General features: G+C 40.6%; 1 protein-coding gene across 1 annotated transcript in view; it reads right to left on the reverse strand.

Annotated features, from left to right (window-relative positions):
• GRIK1 (glutamate ionotropic receptor kainate type subunit 1) overlaps positions 1-20,288 on the reverse strand; it is a 251,844-nt gene that overhangs the window by 96,777 nt on the left and 134,779 nt on the right. Inside the window, exon 4 of the mRNA XM_050962815.1 lies at positions 14,309-14,490. Coding sequence (XP_050818772.1) covers positions 14,309-14,490 — 182 coding nt within the window. The remainder of the gene's footprint in view (positions 1-14,308; positions 14,491-20,288) is intronic.

The raw sequence follows: 20,288 nt of genomic DNA on the forward strand, positions 1-20,288 counted from the left end.
ACCCTAGTGCATTACAGGAATAGGGATAGGTCTAGCCTTCCTTTGAGGCTTCAGGAACTGGCTGCTACTGCAGCTATGATACCAAACGAGTGCCTCTCCTATCCTGGAGAATTGGCTCATATATAATTAAAATGGTAGTATTGGCCCATGTGTAATGAGATGTTCCACACTCTCAATTCTGTTTCTTTTGCATTTATCTCCATATCCACCCACACAGTACAGTAAAAAAAACAAGGAGTCCTTGTGGCACCTTAGAGACTAACAAATTTATTTAATGTATTTATACCTGCTCCTGTATTTTTTACTTCATGCATCTGATGAAGTGGGCTCTAGCCCACGAAAGCTTATGCCCAAATAAATTTGTTAGTCTCTAAGGTGCCACAAGGACTCCTCGTTTTTTTTAAGCTGATACAGACTAATACGGCTACCACTGAAACCTGTCACAGTACAGTAAAGTGGCTCGAGTGCATTTTATTCTCTGGGATCATGTTGGGAGAACTAATTGTGACATGAGAACTAGTTTCTCATCTACATCAAGGTGGTAGCACAAGCTCAAAATAAACATTATTCAGACGTACTCTCAGCAAGGCTAACATAAGTGTTATAAATAATATCTTTAGAATATTTATAACAAATGTTTGTATAGCTGTTTGGCATACCAGGGCTAACATTCTTGTGTAGATTCTCTTTTGTAGACAAGGCCTCTGTATACCAATTGTCTACTGGTGCAATTCCTTGGTACAAATAGAAAAGAACCTGTACTCCTAAATAAATAATAACAGGTAAATAATAACAGGTCAGAGTGCATCCAAGATGGCTGATCCACTTCCAACTGCTAAAAATGAGTTAAGTATTTCTTTAATCACTTCATTGAATTTATATTTCAGGAGGTTTTTGAAAATTTCTTATGTTAATTTATTGCTTGTGAAAGGAGGCAAATTGACAGTCCTGGAGATTGATGTCCTTTATATATCATATTTGTGTATGACAGCAGAAATAGAAACTTTGCCCTGACATCCTGCCAATGTGACATAGTCTGACTCAGTTCTGGGCCTGAGGTAGTTTCCTCTCTATGTCAATTCAGTCCCTGGTGCTATATTCCTTTATAAATCTTCTAATTCATTTGGTCCCCCACAAAAAAGTCCACAATCAATTCATTTTATTAAGTCAATATAAAAGCAAGAACATATACATTTTCAAAATTTACATATATAAATATTTACATTAAACTAGTTTATTATATATGGTTTCAATTTAGCCTTGAGAGAGAAAAGCAAACATGAGGCTTTGATGAACACAGCATTCCCATTTCAGTGTCTAAAAGCAGAAGCGTGAGATGCAATCTGAATAAAACACTTGGGTCCATAAGATACTAAGCCATTTAGACCGAGATCCATGAAAGGAATTAGGCATTTAAATGAGAAGTTAGTTCAAAATGTAGGTGCCATTGAGATCCTCAAAACCCCGGCTTGGTTGCCATCTAATTCTGTATACACCTAAAATCCTTTGGTGCCTAATTTTCCCCCAGGCACCTAAGTTTCTGTCACTGGGCATGTGCCCAATGCTGCACTCTAGGTGCCCAGATACCTGAGCCCCAGCAGGATCCTCAAACCAGATGAAATAGATGCTGCCCTGTGTATCTCAACTGTGGGGCCCAATTTGGTAGGCATGCTCTGAGCACTCCTACTGGATTAGGATGCACACCAGGCCGGGGATAGTGCCACCACCTTCTTTATAATTTTTAGCCCAGTAGTTGGAGCACTCATATGGGAGACCTTGATTCAGTTCCCTTCTCTGCCTGGTCGGGATAAAGGATTTGAACAGAAGGTCTTCCACCTCTCAGAGTGCTCTAACCACTGACATACAGGATGTTTTGATGTGGGGCTCTCTCACTCTCTTACTGGAGCTGTTCTGCTTTGTATAAATAAATAGACATTGGAGCAGGGGAAATGGACCTTGGGCCTCCCATCTGAGTGCCCAATCACTAGGCAACACACTCTCTCTCTCTGGCACAATTGCTATTTAAGCATTTATACAAAGTGAAACAGCTTGAATCAGAAAGACTGACAGGTACCCACACATCTGAATATCCCATTGCTCGGCAGATAGAGCACTCTCCTGAGAAGTAGGAGATGCCTTCACATTCTTGGTTCCCATCAGACAGAAGGGGGAAATAAATCCACTTCTCCCAGATCCAGGATGAGTGCTCTAACTATTAGGCTAAAACTTATAAGATGAGAGATGGTACCACTGCTGCCGCCTCTGGCATTTCTTGCAAAAAAATAACTTAGATGCCTAGTTCCAGGAGAGGGCTCATGGCTGGATCTCAAGCAGAAGTAGACACCTCCCTCCAGCCTGCACTTATGCAGCAAATTCCCTGAAGGGGTGGGGCTTAGAACAGACCTCTGATTGCCATCTGCTATTGGGCAGCTTAAACGGGAAGCCATCTAGCATACTAGCTTTTGTGAATGCCATTCTTAAGCACATATTTCTCTCTATACAATGTATAGGTAGCCTGGACTCAGGCTTTGTGGATTCCAGTGATTTTTCTAGGCACCTAAAAGTTAGGTAGTGTGATGCTGGGCATTAAAACTCCTAAATCTCTTTGTGAATCTAGACTTTAAAGGCAGAATGGAGAGAACAACCTAGTGAACATATCATCTCCTGGTTCACTGAGTAGGAAAAGGCTACACTAGACAAACTCTTAAAGTACAGTTCCATTCTGAAAAGTGGATCATCAGATTTTTTCCCTGTGTGTGTTCAGAATGATATTTGTGGACTAGCGTGACAAAAGTAAGCTTTTATTGCTTTTTAGTCCTTTTAGCCCTACAGAATCAAAACAACAAAGGTGAGCAAGGTAGAATCTGTTCCTTGTTCATAAACAGTTCTGTTGATGCACAAGTTCTAGTCAGTTACACATGTGCAAACCCATTGACAGCAATAGTTTTCCACAGATGTTACTAAGGGCTTAATTTGGCTTACAGATATTTATTCCTGGTGATTATACACAAGAAGAAAAGAAACAAGTTTGACTTTCAAGATCCCAAGTTGACACTGGAGCTAGAGCAAGCATCATTTTACTTGTAAATTGATTCACATTTGAGTCATTGAGATAGAAGGAACATGGAACTTTAGAATGCCTTGTAAATGAAATCACTTTTCATAGTAGCACTGCACTTCACAGAAATATTATATCCCATGTAATTTAACTTGAACACCATTGGCAGTACATACAAATACCTACTAACTATAATGATTTCAAAAGTCAGTCTACAGTGCTGCCTTGGACGACAAAGGGTAAATAAGTATTGAGATGGAAAGAGTGAGTTCCAGTAGGAATTTTTATCTACCAAAGTCGGCACCCCAACCAAATGAATCCACTGAAGTCAATGGAAAGACTCCTACTGAATTCAATAGGCTTAGAATCAGGTCTATAATGAAGGATATTAGGTGGATCCACAACCAAAGAACTGCAGTCAAGACATGAAAAAATAAAGCTTAATCAGTGTAATGCTTTTTGAATTAAAAAAAACAAACATTGCTTTTCAAAGTGAGAGAGTAAATATTCATAAATAGCTGAAGTGCGAATTACAGAATGTCAGTTCGCAGTGTAACATGCTATATTTTCCTAATAATGAATGTGATTTTACTCTTGTTCTATTCAGATTTGGGCCCTGTTGCTGCAATGAGCTCTACGCAGTCTGACCCCTCTGCTCACATGGTACTCACTAGGATCTAAATCTTAAGCAGTAATAATCATCAGCCCTTGTAGTCATTAAAAATTATAAACCTTGGCAGTTCATAGCACTTACATACTATAGCGATGTGTTAAAAAAAAAACAACACCCTGAAATAGCTAAATAGGATGTTTTTCATCCACAATCTCAAAGCACTTTATAAAGTGAGTAAGCATTATTATCTCCGTTTTATGGCTAAATTGGTTCCCAAGTGAACTTCCCAATAAAGGAGAGTGTACTATAATTACTTTTTGGTACCCTTTTTCAACAGTTGTATAGTAAGCTTTGTTTGCAAGTAATTGGTTTCTATAATAACTACTACATTTTATTATTAAAGTGCCTGTAGTCCTTGTGAATGGAGACAATTTATTTCAGTCTTTATTTTCGGGACATATACAATTCAGAAAGCAGTCACTAAAGTTTTCTTACACCATAGCAGCTACATAGTTCCCCTCTGAGCTGGAGGGACCACTTTTGAGGCAAGAGAGCAGTGCAGCCTTTATGTCAATTCAGTCCTGAATTTCTCTGCAGAGATGGACAACTATTCATAATTATTTCGACTATTATGTCTTTGGGGCAGGGGACCATCTTTTTGTTCTATGTTTGTACAAAACTTATCACAATGGGTCCTGGTCCCACTGGGACTCCTACATGTTACTATTACTAATATGGTACCACCTAAAGGCCTCAGACACATTTGGATCCCTTTGTACTAGATCCAATATTTACAGGTAGGTAGATGTGATCCTTGCCAAAGAGATAGAGCAAGTGACCCTAACAAACAAGAGAAAAGACAGAGTTAATGGGAACCATGAGTGTTATTGTGAGGGGTTAATATCTAGACATCTGCCCATAAGAAACTAGACTGAGACTGCTAATTTATTTCATGTCCATCTCTGACCAACTATGCAATGAGTGATGAATTTGAACAAATACATTATAGATGAAAGACTCTGCACCCTCCTTGCTAATCCCTTGAGTCATCCAGTCCTGTATAAACCTATTCTTTAGGTAAAACCCTTCTTAAGAGAAGGATCACTGGCCAGATATGAGAGATTACGTGTTGAATTTGCCAAGATTATTCTGTTGACCTTTGATGGCAGTACTTAAAATGTTAAATTAGTATGGTCTTCAGCTGGAAAACAGCTTTATGAGCAATAGGTAAATGTATCCATGAGGAATAGATGTGGCTTTTCTTAGTTGTAGTTGCAATTGCCAGTAACGTTAAACTGACAGAGTGTTACAGAATCCAAAGGACAGCAAATTAATCCATTAATTTTAATGGATTCCCATTAACCTACATTCTTATATCCCGGCTACATTTAGTGCACGGTTTCTTTAGACAATGTCAAAGGAGGCTTTTACGAATGCACTGAGGTGCTGCTTAAGACTTTCATAATTAAGTGGGTGCCACAGATGACCAATTTTTCCAGAGGCATTTTTTTTAAACAGCTTTTAATTTCTGTTGCTGGGGGCTGGATGGCTTAAGAATTTGTAATGAAATAAAGATCCTTTCACCTCTAAATTATCACCCAGCCCTGATCAGTGGTGAATGAAATTGTTGTTACATATCTGGTGTCTATTTGATAGCGCACCTGAAATTAGTTTGGTCTTCTCTGTGTAGTTCCCAGACGACACACTTGTCCATCCCCAAAATCTCAACCACAACTGGCACTAATCAGTACCCTGTCTTGTAATCTCAGCAAAGTGTCCAATGACTTTGAGGGCCAAATCCAAAGACAATTGAAATCAGTGGAAGGATTATCCTTAAATTCAACAGGTTTTGTTTCAGGCCATGAATGTGCATGAAGACTGAACTCTCCTATCATTCATAAAGATAGTCCTTTCAAGTCAGGTTATAGGCACTGTTGGCCTGATTCATCAGCGGCTTGCACCTTTTGTAGTTATTTAAATCAGTGCAAAGTAAGGGTAAATTGCTATCAAATCTGAGCTGCAACATTTCATGCCCGCTTTGCACTATTGTAAAATAACTACACGGCACAGGGCAATGGCAAATCAACCTTACTGTCAAGTTTTATGGGGAAGCCTGTGCCATTAATCAGGCACTACCTGCTAATCAGGAAACTTTCATTATGATTTTTGCTTATTTATTCTAAAAAATCCCCTCTTTCTAGCAGTTTCATATAGTACTTTACTTATTAAAGGACAAAATGAAATGTCAGGAAATTTCAAAAACTTCTTGTGACATTTCTCTAAAAGAACGCTATAAAAATAAGCCTAAGAATTTTCCTACATTGCTGTGATATGTGAAGTACAGGGATGAAAATGTGGGCCCACTGAAATCACGCAAGTACTTTAAGCAATCCATGTGTAAGTTTGCACTAGTGCAGATGTAGCTCTTGAAATGTGTTCTAAGCCTTGTTAAATTCCAATAGACAAAATATGTTTAGTAACTGGGTGTACAGTAGATCAATACAGTGACTTCTCACCTCTGCACACTTCCTTGGGCCTCATTACGGAAAACAAACATGGTGGTTTCGTTGTACCACAGCTCCTAACAGACATTTGACCACCTTACAAAAGCACCTTATAATTTAGCACTGTCGGCAACCTCTGCACAAGATTGGGTGGGGAGGCGGACAGACTTTAACTACCCAGACATTTCTGGGAAAACTAATATGGCAAAACACAAAATTTCCAATGAATTCTTGGAATATATTGGGGACAACTTTTGGTCCAGAAAGTGGAGGAAGTAACAAGGGAGAGAGCCATTTTAGATTTGATTCTGACCACCAGGGAGGAAATGGTAGAGGAATTGAAGTTGGAAGGCAATTTGGGTGAAGGTGATCATGATGATTTCATTATTTTAAGGAAAGGAAGGAATGAGAGCAGCAGAATAAGGACAATGGACTTCAAAAAAGCAGACTTTAACAAACTCAGAAAACCGGTATGTAAGGTCCCATGGGAAGAAAACTCTAAGGGAAAAAGGAGCTCAGGAGAGCTGGCAGTTTCTCAAGGAGACAATATTTAAGGCACAACTGCAAACTATCCCGATGTGAAGGAAACATAGGAATAAGCCAGTATGGCTCCATCTGCAGCTCTTTAATGATCTCAAAATCAAAAAGGAATTCTACAAAAAGAGAAAATGGATAAATTGCTAAGGAGTAGTAGAAAAGAATAGCACAAATGTGGGAGCAAAATCAGAAAGGCTAAAGCTCAAAACAAGTTACACGTCACAGGGAAAGGAGAGCTAATAAGTGATGGCATCAAGAAGGCTGAGGTGTTTAATGCCTATTTTCCTTCAGTCTTCACTAAAAAGTTTAATGGTGACCAGATATATCACAAAATTAATATTAAAAGCAAGAGGGAAGGAATGCAAGCCAAAGTAAAGAAAGAACAAGCTGAAGAATATTTAGATCAGTTAGACATGTTCAAGTCAGCAGGGCTTGATTAAATTCATCCTAGGGTACTTCAATAACTAGCTGAAGAAATCTCAGAACCAGAGTTATCTTTGAGAACTTCTGGAGGATGGATGAGGTCCCCAGAAGAATGGAGAAGGGCAAACATAGAACCTATCTTTAAAAAAGGGGGAAGAAAGAAGACTGGAGACATATAGACCAGTCAGTGGTATGTTTAGTCTTGAGAAAAGAAGACTGAGGGAGGACCTGGTGACAGTTTTCAAATATGTTAAGGGCTGTTACAAAAAGAACCATGATCAATTGTTTTCCATGTTCACTGAAGATAGGACAAGAAGCAATGGGTTTAATCTGCAGCAAGGTAGATTTAGGGTAGATATTAGAAAGTGTTTTTTTTTTTTTAAACTATAAGGGTAGTTAAGCTCTGGAATAGGCTTCCAAGGGAAGTTGTGGAATCCCCATCACTGGAGATTTAAAAAATAGGTTGGGCAAATGCCTGCCAGATATGGTCTAGTTTTATTTGGTCCTGCGTCAGCACAGGGGGCTGGACATGATGACTTCTCAAGGTCCCTTCTAACTCTACATTTCTACGATAGGGGTATGGTAAGTTAGGAATAAAATACATTGACAGAGCATTATCAATGCTTGCTTACATATTGCTTATTCATTGTCAGTGCTATTATTCAATTTCATGAGCATTAAGTTAATCATTAATCAAATAATTAGATGTATTATCACCACTCTGTTGCCCCAGGTTATAAAAATAAACCTTATTAAATGCGTCTCACGCACATCCCCTCAATGTTAAATGTTCTTATTATAGTATAGAATCAGAGAACCATGCTGTGTAAATGCAGAGTACAGTAACTCCACCGACTTAAATCAAGCTATTTTAGATTTACACTGATGGATTTGAGTAACTCGACTGCAATCCATGGAGTTTACCTTTCTCTAAATATGCACTTAGCTATAGTTGTGTATAGAATTTGGCTCCAAATGTACATACTTTTAGAGAGAATGCTAAATTCTATAAAATACTTCAATTAGAAAATAACTCTTGTATCTAATTATTCCACTTTGTGCCATCATACACATTGCTAAGACTTTGAACAAATAACTATCCTCTTACGTAAGTGACCCAAGTGTCACTATAACCTACTGACCAATGCGTGGTACATGTTTCCCTGTGTGCTTGATCCACAGAGGATGAATGTTGTACAGCCACCAGTTACAGTATCTGGCTCTTTAACCCAAGTTGTGGAGGATAATGCTCTTAGTTCTGGAAGTCTCATGAGTGTCAGCAAAGATGGTAGTTGACACAACATAGAGGATTTTTTCAAATTACGTATGTATAGCCTCATATCTCAAATTATAATTTAGCCTCTAAGGATCTGCCCAATCTCTCCCTGACTCTGTGTCTGCTGGATGTGTCTGTGTCTACTGTGTCCTCAATGCACCCAGCATGCACAGTCGCAGCAGGTGCTCACTTTTCCAGTGGGGTACTATTCACACAGATACAGCCATCTAATGCTGTCTTATATTGCTTCCTAAGTCTGCTCTATTCAAATGATATATGCCATTAAGGTACTTGTGAAATACATGGTGAGATGCACTGAGCATGCTCAGTGTTTTGACTGATGGCTTAAAACCAGGGCTAGGATTTTGCCCTGCTGACTGATCTAATTTAGCTAGAGGAACCATTTTAAAGGAGCCATGTGATCAGAAAAGGAAGTCTTCCTGGTTAACTGTCTCTTTAAGTTCAGTGAGAGAGAAGGGGATCATGGATCTGAACATCTCTTGCCCGTGCTCCCAAGCCCAGACAGTGATCTAGAAGAAAAGAGCCACACTTAATCATGGGAATTCCTCCAATACAGGGGCAGCCCTATGTTTTTTGCTGCCCCAAGTATGGCAGTCAGGTGGCCTGTGGGTGGTCCGCTGATCACGTGGATTTGGCGGCGCAGGACCAGCGGACCTCCTGCAGGTATGCCGCCGAAGGTTACCTGACTACCGCCCTCACAGCAAACGGCAGGCCACCCCCCGGCCCCATGGCTTGCTGCCTCAGGCACGCACTTGCTGTGCTGGTGCCTGGAGCTGCACCTGCTCCAAAAGGAGTGGGAGTAGCGCCAAAGCTACTTAAGTTGTGCCATTGTGCGTGTGTCATAACATTTTTCCCAGATCTGGACCTTAGCATCCAAAATATGGGTGTTAGCATGAAAACCTCCAAGCTTAGTTACCAGCTTGGACCTGGTAAAGCTGCCACCAGCCAGGGATTATACAGGGCCTAGCTCACTGTGGTCTCCCCAAAACCTTCCCTGGGGGACCCCAAGACTCAGATTCCTTGTGTCTCACAACAAAGGGGAATAAACCATTTCCCTTCCCCCTCCTCCCCTCCAGGTGTTCCCTCCCTGGGTTCCTGGAGAGATATACAGAAGCAAGCTCCGTGAATCTAAACAGAGGGACTCCACCCTCCCTGTTTCCAGTCCTGGAAAACACAAGTACCGAGAGAGCTAATCTCTCCTCCTCCTCCCTCACCCAGAGGGTATGCAAAGTCAGGCTAGTAAATCTAACACAAAGAGATTTACCCCTGAATTCTTCCTCCTCCCAATTCCCTGGTGAGCTGCAGACTCAATTCCCTGGAGTCTCCACTAAAGAAAAACTCCAACAGGTCTTAAAGCTTTATATAAAAAGAAAGAAAAGGACATAAAAATGGTCTCTCTGTATTAAGGTAACAAATACAGGGTCATTTGCTTAAAAGAAAAAAATGAATAAACAGCCTTATCCGAAAAGAATACAATTTAACACATTCCAGCAACTACACACATGTAAATACAAAAGAAAACAAAATAAACCTTATTGTCTTACTATCTTTGTACTTACAACTTGGAAACAGAAGATTAGAAAGCCAGGAGATAGAAAAATCACTCTCATAGCTGAGAGGTCACAGACACAAGACAAAGAACAAAGAACTCACACCCAAACTTCCCTCCAACCAGGATTGAAAAAGTCTTGTTTCCTGATTGGTCCTCTGGTCAGGTGTTTCAGGTTACTCCTTTCCAGGTGAAAGAGACATTAACCCTTAGCTATCTGTTTATGACAGCTGGCGCTGCTTCCTGGAACCCTTATTGGCCTGGAGCGGCAAACCACAGCCACTGGGAGCCGCGTTCGGCCGAACCTGCGGACACAGCAAGTAAACAAATTGGCCTGGCCCACCAGGGGCTTACCCTGGCAGGCCATGTGCCAAAGGTTGCCGATCCCTAGTGTAGACAATTCCTACAGCAAAAGAAAGGGGGGTTTCTGCCAATGTTGTTGTTCCAACTCTCAGAGAGACTGTAACTTGGTTAGCAGAAAAATTCTTTCATTGACCTACTTCAGTCTACACTGAGGTTTATATCAACCTAATTCTGGTGCTCAGGTTGCAAAATTGTTCACAACCCTGAGGGACATAACAGGTCAGTTTAATTTTTAAGTGTATACCAGGTCTTAGACAAGTGGGACCAGGCTTCCACCTACCAACCAGTGACTGGGGGATGAGTACTGAAATGGTAGAGTTTTTAAACTTAAAAATAATTAAAAGGTCTGAGTTCCATTCCCCTTCTCTCCCAATCCTCCCTTCCTACTAGAGCCATACCAGGGGTGCGGGTTAAAGTAATGCCTGCAGGCTGTTCTCCCACCCCCCACCGAGAAGATGTGTTCTAGGATAGTGAGGATTTTATATGATCTCCCATGCTGCTAAGCACAGAGCAGGATTTTGTCCTTGCACCATGCAACAACCAGGCTTCTGAGTTGGCTGATGAGCTGTGAAGCTGCCATACTATATGTGGCTTACTGGGTCCTGTGCAATCATGAAGTCTGGATAAATTGTGAGCTGGTTAAGGCCCCTAATACTTAGAGATACTTTAGCCAAGGAAGGTTCTTTAAAATGTCATACATTACTTATTTTAATGAAATACCTTTTCATATTTATCAGAGTAGTTAGAGTGCTTACTACTGTGGCACACAGTTTTAGCACTTCTATAAGAACTGAATTAGTTACTTTGCTGCTATGACCACCACGTAGATGAAGTGACTATAGAAATCTTCATAAAACATTTTCTGGGTATCCAAAATCTTATTGAAAATACAAGCACATTCCATAAAATGTAATAACAAAAAAAGTGTGGGGAAAAAAGAGCATTTAAAATGAGCAGCTACAAAATCAGTCAGAGTTTGTCTAGCAGTAAAATCTACATCACTATGCTTCAGTCAAAAAAGTAAATTGCAAGTTAATGTTAAAGACTTAACCTTAGCAGGTAAGCGAGGACACACAAAAAGAGGCTATTATACTATGTATATCTAACCTCTTGCATATCTCAGGACACAGAACTTCCCCAAAATTATTCCTGCTATATTTAACTTTAGAAGAGTTGGCCAGTAAGTAGGGTTGGTCAAAAAATAAAATTCTGACAAAATTCAAAATTTGTAAGTTGTTTCCATTTCTCTGGGTTCAAAATTAAACCCAATTTTTATATTTTAAACACATTTTCTCAAATGTTGACATTATTTTAGTAAGTGAAAATTTTTATAACCCTTTCAATAACTTTGATTAAAATATCTAATTTTTTTAAACGTTAACCATTTTTTAAAAAATGATGATTTTTTATTCATTAATGGTTTTGTTTAAAAATTTCACCCAGCTCTATTAAGGAATACTGAGCTCTGTAGTATTTATGTAGCTACAAAATCAAACTTTCCTCACCCAAGCACAGTCCTCTTTTCATAAAGCCCAGTGCATACTTTTAATTTATTTTACATAGACATTAAAGATTTCATGTTTCTTTTAGTAAAAGAATTTACCTGGATGTCCCTGGCCAAAATTGCAACTCCCTCAATGTGATGTCAGTCTTTGTGAACTTTGCCAAAACCACATGGAGTGTAGAATCGCCATTGGAACATAGCCATGGTAGAAGAGTTTGTAAACCTGCTGAAGTTCAGGAAGATTACACACTCTGTTAGCAGAATTTATAGGCTCTTTGTCAGCAGAGTCACACAGGCCTTGCATGTTTGTACACTTCATCAGCCAAATCACTGGTTTAAAGAGAATTAGACTGAGATTTTCAAAAGGAGGTTAGGTGCTATTGGAAAATGCCACAGTACAGACACAGATGGTTACTGTGTTTAGTTTGTAAGTTCTATCAGTTCAAAATTTCAGAAAACATGAAACTGTGGAGCACATAAGCTCAGTCAACTGAATTGCTTGGTTCAAGATGATCCCAAAATCTGTCGACGCAGGTGGTAAAATCTGTAAGCGCCATCAGCCAAATTGCTCCAGTTCCAGGAGGTTACAAACTCTTTTGGAGGAGTATTAGAGATAAATATTATGTTGTCTTGTAGTTCATTGACTAACATTAATCATCTTTCTTCCACATCTAGAATTACAACAAAGTATCATCTGTCTCATAACCGCCATTCATTCTTTCTTCTTCTACAAACGCCTCAAAATCCACTTCTTATTTTGTCATCACAGCCAAAACTTTGGTACACACCATGGTTATCTCTCCTTTGACTACAGTAGCCACATCTTCTCTGACCTTTTATTGTTTCCCTCTCCAATCCGTTCAACATGCTGTGCTGCTTCCTTCCCCACAGCTCTGACCCAAGGCACAGCCCTACTCAGTTCCCTGTTTCTTTCCACAGTCCACTTCAGGCTCTTTGTCTTCACTTTCAGTTCTTTGCAGAGCATCTTTCCTATCACTTGTCTCCCCCCCTGCACTCTATGCTCACTTTAGCCCACCGTAGCACACCCTTTGGCTCCTCTTGTTTTTTTGACTCAGTGGTTATTTTTTCATAAACAATTTACTATGCTTGAAGTAGTCCCCACCTCCACCAGTGAGCCAGGTAACCTTAGTCACTTCCTTCATATCCCTTGGGACCAGGGCCAGCTCAAGGAGTTTTGCCGCCCTAAGCAGCCAAAAAAAAAAGCTGCAATCGCAATCTGTGGCAACTCAGTGGGAGATCCTTCGCTCCGACCGGGAGTGAGGACCCTCCACTGAATTGCTGCCGAATAGCTGGACCTGCCGCCCCTCTCCAGAGGGGCTACCCCAAGCACCTACTTGCTAAGCTGGTGCCTGGAGCTGGTTCTGCTTGGGACTGACTTCATTTGATTAGCCTTCCACTGCAAAGCTCATTCCTTTGCCATATGTTCCTGCTCTTCAGAACTACCAACCTGTGTTCCAAAAAATAAATCAAATTGCATGCCTTCCTGGGGCTCCCCTTCAGGTTTGCAGCTTCATTATGTCTGATGTAAGCCCCCAACCTGTAAGCCAATGTGCATGACCTGTGTGGTGCCTCACTGAAGTCACTGTGTGTCTGCATGGGCACAGGGGTCTGCCCAAGCTGATCAGTTTTCAGGACTGGGGTCCCAATTCCACAAAGATTTTCACACCTACTTCACTTTATGCACTGAATAGTCCCTTTGAAGTAAACACACTACATAAATTTAAGCAGGTACATACATCTTTAAGGCAATGGGGTTTTAGATTTCAATCTCCTTGGGACAGGAATCTTTAGTTTTTATTCCTGTTTGTATCCGTGGTGCTGTAGAAATACCTAGTTTTTTTTTAAATTTATTGTTATGTACTATGGTGCCATTTTCTTTGCCTTTTTTCTCCAGCTCAGAGCTGAAATTTGGCAAGTTGCAGCCAGTGGGCCAAATTCTATCCCCTTACAGTGGTGCGAATCCAGAGTTGTTATGTTGTCTTCAGTGGAATTACTGCAGACTCACCCCAGTGTAACTCAGTTTAATTTGACCCAATAGGTTTTATGGAGAGAATGACTTGATTTGAGCAAGTCAATGTGCATTTGGAAAATGATCCTTACATTTAGACATAAGGTTAAAAAAATTGAAACAGGACATATTAAAAAAAAAGTAACATTCCTTTCATGCCAGCAGAATCCAAAGTTGTAACTACAATTGCAAATCATCTTCACGGGTGCAACCCAAATTCTCATCAGAAACATAGCACTGCACGCCTCCAAAGTGCTGTAAAACTCAACTGAGCTCATATGAGTTGCTCTGTGCAAACTGTCTCCGATAACAGATCTACAACTTAATCCACATGAATGCAGTTTTATTGTTTCCCAGCAAATGAAAACCAAATGGCATTATATCTTTGAGAATGAGAAATGAGCATTACTGGTGGGTTTTTTTCCTCTTACCTGTTTAAGGATTTCTGCTGCTGTTTCATGTGAGCAATCAAATATCACATAGAACTCCTTGCCTTTCTTCATCTCCTTGAGTAAAGGCCTGGCATCTTTATTCCCAGAGGGCAACTGACGGATTTTGATTTTTATGTTATATCTAGAAGGGGCTTTGATGAGCTCTTGCAGGCGAATTAGACCTAGAAAATGACAACCAATCATACAGTTGACTGTTCTGTGAAATGAGTATTTATTGCCACTTACTCAGTCTCTTATCATTCCCAATATATTTCAAGCTGCCACCAATCTAAAGGTTAAGCTATTAACTTCTCATTTGTCATCTTTCTTGCTGGTGTGGTTTATGCAGCTGTTTTCCCTTTGTGGCACATTTACTTTGGAAAAATAAACACTACAAATAGGTTTGAATTTTTCTAAGATGTAATTCTTTCTCCCCAGCCTCTAATCATAAACATCAATGTTAAACAAAGCAAACCTGGAACTGTGTAAACCTCTTGTAAATGTTCCTTTATAACTTCAAAAGTGAGCAAATAAAGCAAGTTCCGGCAATAAGCATATCCACTATAGTTCACTTACAATCCAGTAGATTAGGATGAGTGGCACTTACCAATATTTATTTATTATTTATGGGCATTTCAGTGGTGCTTATCACTCTAGTGCCACAGTACCTTGCAATACCTTTGAAGTAGGGAATTATCATTCATTATATTTTTTGGAGAAAGTGAGGCATAGTGAAGTTAAGTGTCTTTTATAACATCACACAGGAAGAGTGATGCAGTGAGTATCTCCTGACACCCTGTTCTGTGCCTTAATCACAAGACCATCCTGTTTCTCATGCTATTAGACATGCCTAGCTTGATTTCCAATGGCTTAAAAACTCAGATCTTTTGATTTAGGACCAGACCTTCAGTTGGGTGTAAATCTGTACAGTTTAAGTGAAGCCAGCAGGACTACGCTGATTCACCACAGTTGAGGATCTGGCCCCAACTATCTCAATACAGTACACTGCTTACTAATAGGGCTGTCAAGTGATTAAAAAAATTAATCACGATTAATCATGCTGTTGAACAATAATAGAATACCATTTATTTAAATATTTTAGGATATTTTCTACATTTTCAAATATATTGATTTCAATTACAACACAGAATACAAAGTGTACATAGCTCACTTTATATTTATTTTTATTACAAATATTTGTATTGTAAAAAAAATGTTTCAGTTCATTTAATACAAGTACTGTAGTGCTGTCTCTTCATCATAAAAGTTGAACATACAAATGTAGAATTATGTACAAACAATGCATTCGGAAAAAAAAAAACAATGCAAAACTTTAGAGCCTAGAAATCCCCGCAGTGCTACTTCTTGTTCAGCCAATTGCTCAGAAAAGTAAGATTGTTTACATTTGCAGGAGATAATGCTGCCTGCTTCTTGTTTACGTCACCTGAAAGTGAGAACAGGGATTCACATGGCACTGTTGTAGCCCGTGTCGCAAGATATTTACCTGGCAGATGCACTAAAGATTCATACGTCCCTTCATGTTTCAGCCACCATTCCAGAGGACATGGGTCCATGCTGATGACAGGTTCTGCTCGAAAACAATCCAAAGCAGAGGACCGACACGTGTTCATTTTTATTAACTGAGTCAGATGCCACCAGCAGAAGGTTGATTTTCTTTTTTGGTGGTTTGGTTTCTGTAGTTTCTGCATCAGAGTGTTGCTTTTTTAAGACTTCTGAAAGCATGCTCCATTCCTCATCCCTCTCAGATTTTGGAAGGCACTTCAGATTTTTAAACCTTGGGTCAAGTACTGTAGCTATCTTTAGAAATCTCACATTGGTATCTTCTTTGCGTTTTGTTAAATCTGTAGTGAAAGTGTTCCTAAAATGAGCATGTATCTGGCATGTAAATACCTTGCAACACCGGCTACAAAGTGCCATGCAAACGCCTTTTCTCACTTTCAGGTGAAATTGTAAATAAGAAGTGGGCAGCATTATCTTCTGTAAATGTAAACAAACTTATTTGTCTTAACAATTTGCTGAACAACAAATTGGACTGAGTGGGCTTGTAGGCTGTAAAGTTTTACATTGTTTTGTTTTTGAGTTCAGTTACGTAAAAAAATCTACATTTGTAAGTTGCATTTTAACAATAAAGAGATTGCACTACAATTGCACTACAATATTTCAAGTGGTATTCTATTGTTTAACAGCGTGATTAAAACTGTGATTAATCGCGATTAATTTTTTTGAGTTTATCATGTGAGTTAACTGCAATTAATCAACAGCCTTAATTACTATCCATCTAACTCAGCAGAAGTCCCTGCTCTTCAAAGAATTCTTGAATAGTTTTTTAAGTGTGTCATTGTTTTCTCTTTCTAATTATGCATGCACCTAAATTTCCCACAAAAACCATATGATGTACTTCTGCTGAGTGAAAGTAAAAGGGATCCGTGAGAGGGTGAGCTCTCCATACTGGCCCTCAGGGCTGGGGGTTGGGGCATGGGAGAGAGTTTGAGGTGTGGGCTCTGGAAGGGAGTTTGGGTGTGGGAAAGGGCTCAAGGCTGGGGCAGGGTATTGGGGCACAGGAAGGGGGTGTGGGGTACAGGCTTTGGGAGGGGGCTCAGGGCTTGGGGGTGTGGCCTAAGGGCTGCGCTTACCTCGGGTGGCTCCCTGCAAGTGGCGGCATGTTTCTCCAGCTCCTAGGGAGAGGTGTAGCCAGGCGGCTCTGCACGCTGCCTCCGCAGCACTGTCCCCACAGCTCCCATTGGCTGGCCACTAGGGGCAAGGGTAGCGTGTGGAGCCCCCACATCTACTCCTTTGCCTAGGAGCTGAGGGAGATGCTGCTGCTTCTGGGGAGCTGCACAGAGCCATGTAGGGAGCCTGCCAGCCCCAGCCAACCAGACTTTTAATGGCCCGGTCAGTGGTGCTGACCTGAGCCTCCAGGGTACCTTTTTGACCAGGTGTTCCAGGTGAAAAACAGACACCTAGCAACCATAAATGTAACTGAAGCTGAAGCTAGACCCACTTACCACAGGGTTTACACTGCACTGCGTTCATGGGAGACCCTTTCCTGCCGACTTCCTTTACACTTTTCTGGGAGGTGGCGTACACAAATCAGTGGGAGAGCACTCTCCCATTGACACAGCATGTCTTAACCAGACCCACTAAATCAACAGCAGTGCCAATTTAGTTGGCAGTGTAGACATGCCCTGAGTGACCTAGCTGGAGGGCTAAGTCACAAAGGAGACACGGAGGGTCTGGGAGTGACAGTGGAACTGCAGACTAGAAGGATAGACAGCATAGTTGTGTGCAAACCATGGCAGGGGCTATCTACCTCAGGAGCTAATCTTCAGAGCAACCAGGAGAAGGCACCAGACCAGTGGTGAGTGGTGAACCTAGGATTGACTCCTTTCCAATTGTGGGTAACCAGACCCGAGAGGACCCACATCTGAGGTTCTGTCTCAGCTTCACCTCTTTCCTCTTCACCCACCACCAATTAAAATATGTCTGGGGCTTGTCATTTCAGTGGTGCTTATCACTCTAGTGCCACAGTACCTTGCAATACCTTTGAAGTAGCCCAGACATCGGGGCTTGTCAAATGACACCCAGACACACAAGCTGAAACCTGAGTTCTGGGTGAAAACGGGATGGGGGGCAACCCTAAGTCTTGGTGACAGAATAAACAGAATAAAAGCAAGAGATACCTACTAAGAAAAGCTAACAAATAGTAATTATGAAAATGAACCCCTCAGCGGCCAGCGTGAGGTGTATTTTACCTTGTATCAAAGGGGTAACCGTGTTAGTCTGGCTCTGTAAAAAGTGACAAAGAGTCCTGTGGCACCTTATAGACTAACAGACGTATTGGAGCATAAGCTTTTGTGAGTTAATACCCTTGTATTTGAACCTACTTGGCTGAATAATCCTCTAGTATAAGCGCTGTACTAATACAAGCCAAACTACAAGATAAAGCATCATTTTGTCCTCTAATGTTGATTGATGATTGCTACGTTGCATGGTGTTGGCTTTCACTCAAGAACTCACTCTTACATTTGAACAAATGCCTTTTTCCCTGTTGTACTGGTTCTGTGCTTTTCGGGTTTTTTTTTTAAGCATCAACAGTCAATAGTATTTAAATGGAAAACATTGTACACATGGTCAGAGACCACAGGCTGGCTTCCATCCAGGCTTCTAGATTCATTGTTATAAGAATGGAGCTCAGGCTTCTGAAACTTACCAACAAGCAGGGGAGTTTATGTAATTTGGCTGTAAACTTGTAGTTTGGCTGTCTCAAGAGTTCAAGTATTTTGTTGCAAACTGTGATGCTTCAACCACTGAGACCAAAATGATTTTAACAAAGAAAAACTGAGATTCATAAAAAAATCATTTCTGGTGCATCGCACCAACAATAATACCCGAGCTCAATTGTTGCTTTGTTTAAATGTGTTCTGTAGCAACAGGAATTATAATACAGATATAGGTGAACTGTGGGAGCAAGAATGGGATTTGCTGGAGAAAATGACTTCATATTGCAGGGGTGGAGGAAAACAGCCTAGCTCCCGCAGAATGTATGGTGGGAAATGTAGGCTTCTACTGATGTCTGTGGTCTTTCTAATGTAAAAGCAGAGTAAAAACCAGAACAAAAATGTATTTCATCCCTGACCTCCCCCACCCAGGTTTCTAGGAGCAGTAGCTAAGTATTCTGGGCCAACTGAAAGGACAAGGTGCAGCTGCAGAGGAACAAAGAAATTGAAGAAGCACTTATATCTGAAAGCAGCTACTATTTTAAGAACAGCTAAAGCTCCACAAACAGTGACTGGAAGTAATCAACAGCAAAGAGAAATATCTTTAGAAAGAAAAGTGTGAGAGAGAAGTTTCACTTTCTCCCTCCACCTCAAAACCTAGGACATCATAAAATTGTGATGGTATTCAATTCTCAACTTGAAAAATTGAAGTTTATTACCTGGGCAAATGCAGCACTTAGAATTTCAGGCTCTGTCACTTTGGTGGTAATAGCTCAAAAGCTCAATCTGCATTTGGAAAATGTTAACAAATTAGCAATCAAGGCTGGTGGACTAGATGATCACATTGGTCCCTTCTGACCCTAGAATTTATGAGTCTATGAGTCTGTGGTGGTGTTGGTGAAATGGAGTCTGTGGTTCTATACCATATAAGAAATGATGGGTAAGGTGGGGGTAGTTGATGAATAGTGAAGGAAAAAAAGGTGAAATGTGGTATATGCCTGATGTGGAGTCAGTGGAAGGATGCAAAGAGGGGATAATATAATAGTCAAAGCAATGATCCAGAAAAATGATTTTTGCAGCAACATTTTGAATGGATTTAGGTAGGAAAGATACCGCTTGATAAGACCAGACAAGAAGAGGTTGCAGTAGTCAAGATGTGAAATAATGAGGTCCCAGAGGAGAATTTTAGCTATGTGGATGAAGAAAGGCCATATCTTAAAGATATTGTGTGTAATTCCTAGGGATGGAAATTGTATCTTGAACAGTTGCATTCTTAATTTAGACTCAGACTTTAGGGTCAGAAGGGACCAATATGATCATCTAGTCTGACCTCCTGCACAAAGCAGACCACAGAACCCTACCCATCCACTTCTATAATAAACCCCTAACCTATGCCTGAGTTATTGAAGTCTTCAAATTGTGGTTTGAAGACCTCAAGCTGCAGAGAATCCACCAGCAAGTGACCCATGCCACACGCTGCAGAGGAAGGCGAAAAACCTCCAGGGCCTCTGCCAATCTGCCCTGGAGGAAAATTCCTTCCCGACCCCAAATATGGCGATCAGATAAACCCTGAGCATGTGGGCAAGACTCACCTGCCAGCACTCAGGAAAGAATTCTCTGCAGTAACTCAGATCCCATCCCATCCAACATCCTATCACAGACCACTGGGCATACTTATCTGCTGATAATCAAAGATCAATTGCCAAAATTAAGCTATCCCATCACACCATCCCTTCCATAAA

Source organism: Gopherus flavomarginatus, chromosome 1 (genome assembly GCF_025201925.1).
Source record: "Gopherus flavomarginatus isolate rGopFla2 chromosome 1, rGopFla2.mat.asm, whole genome shotgun sequence".
Lineage (NCBI taxonomy): Eukaryota > Metazoa > Chordata > Testudines > Testudinidae > Gopherus > Gopherus flavomarginatus.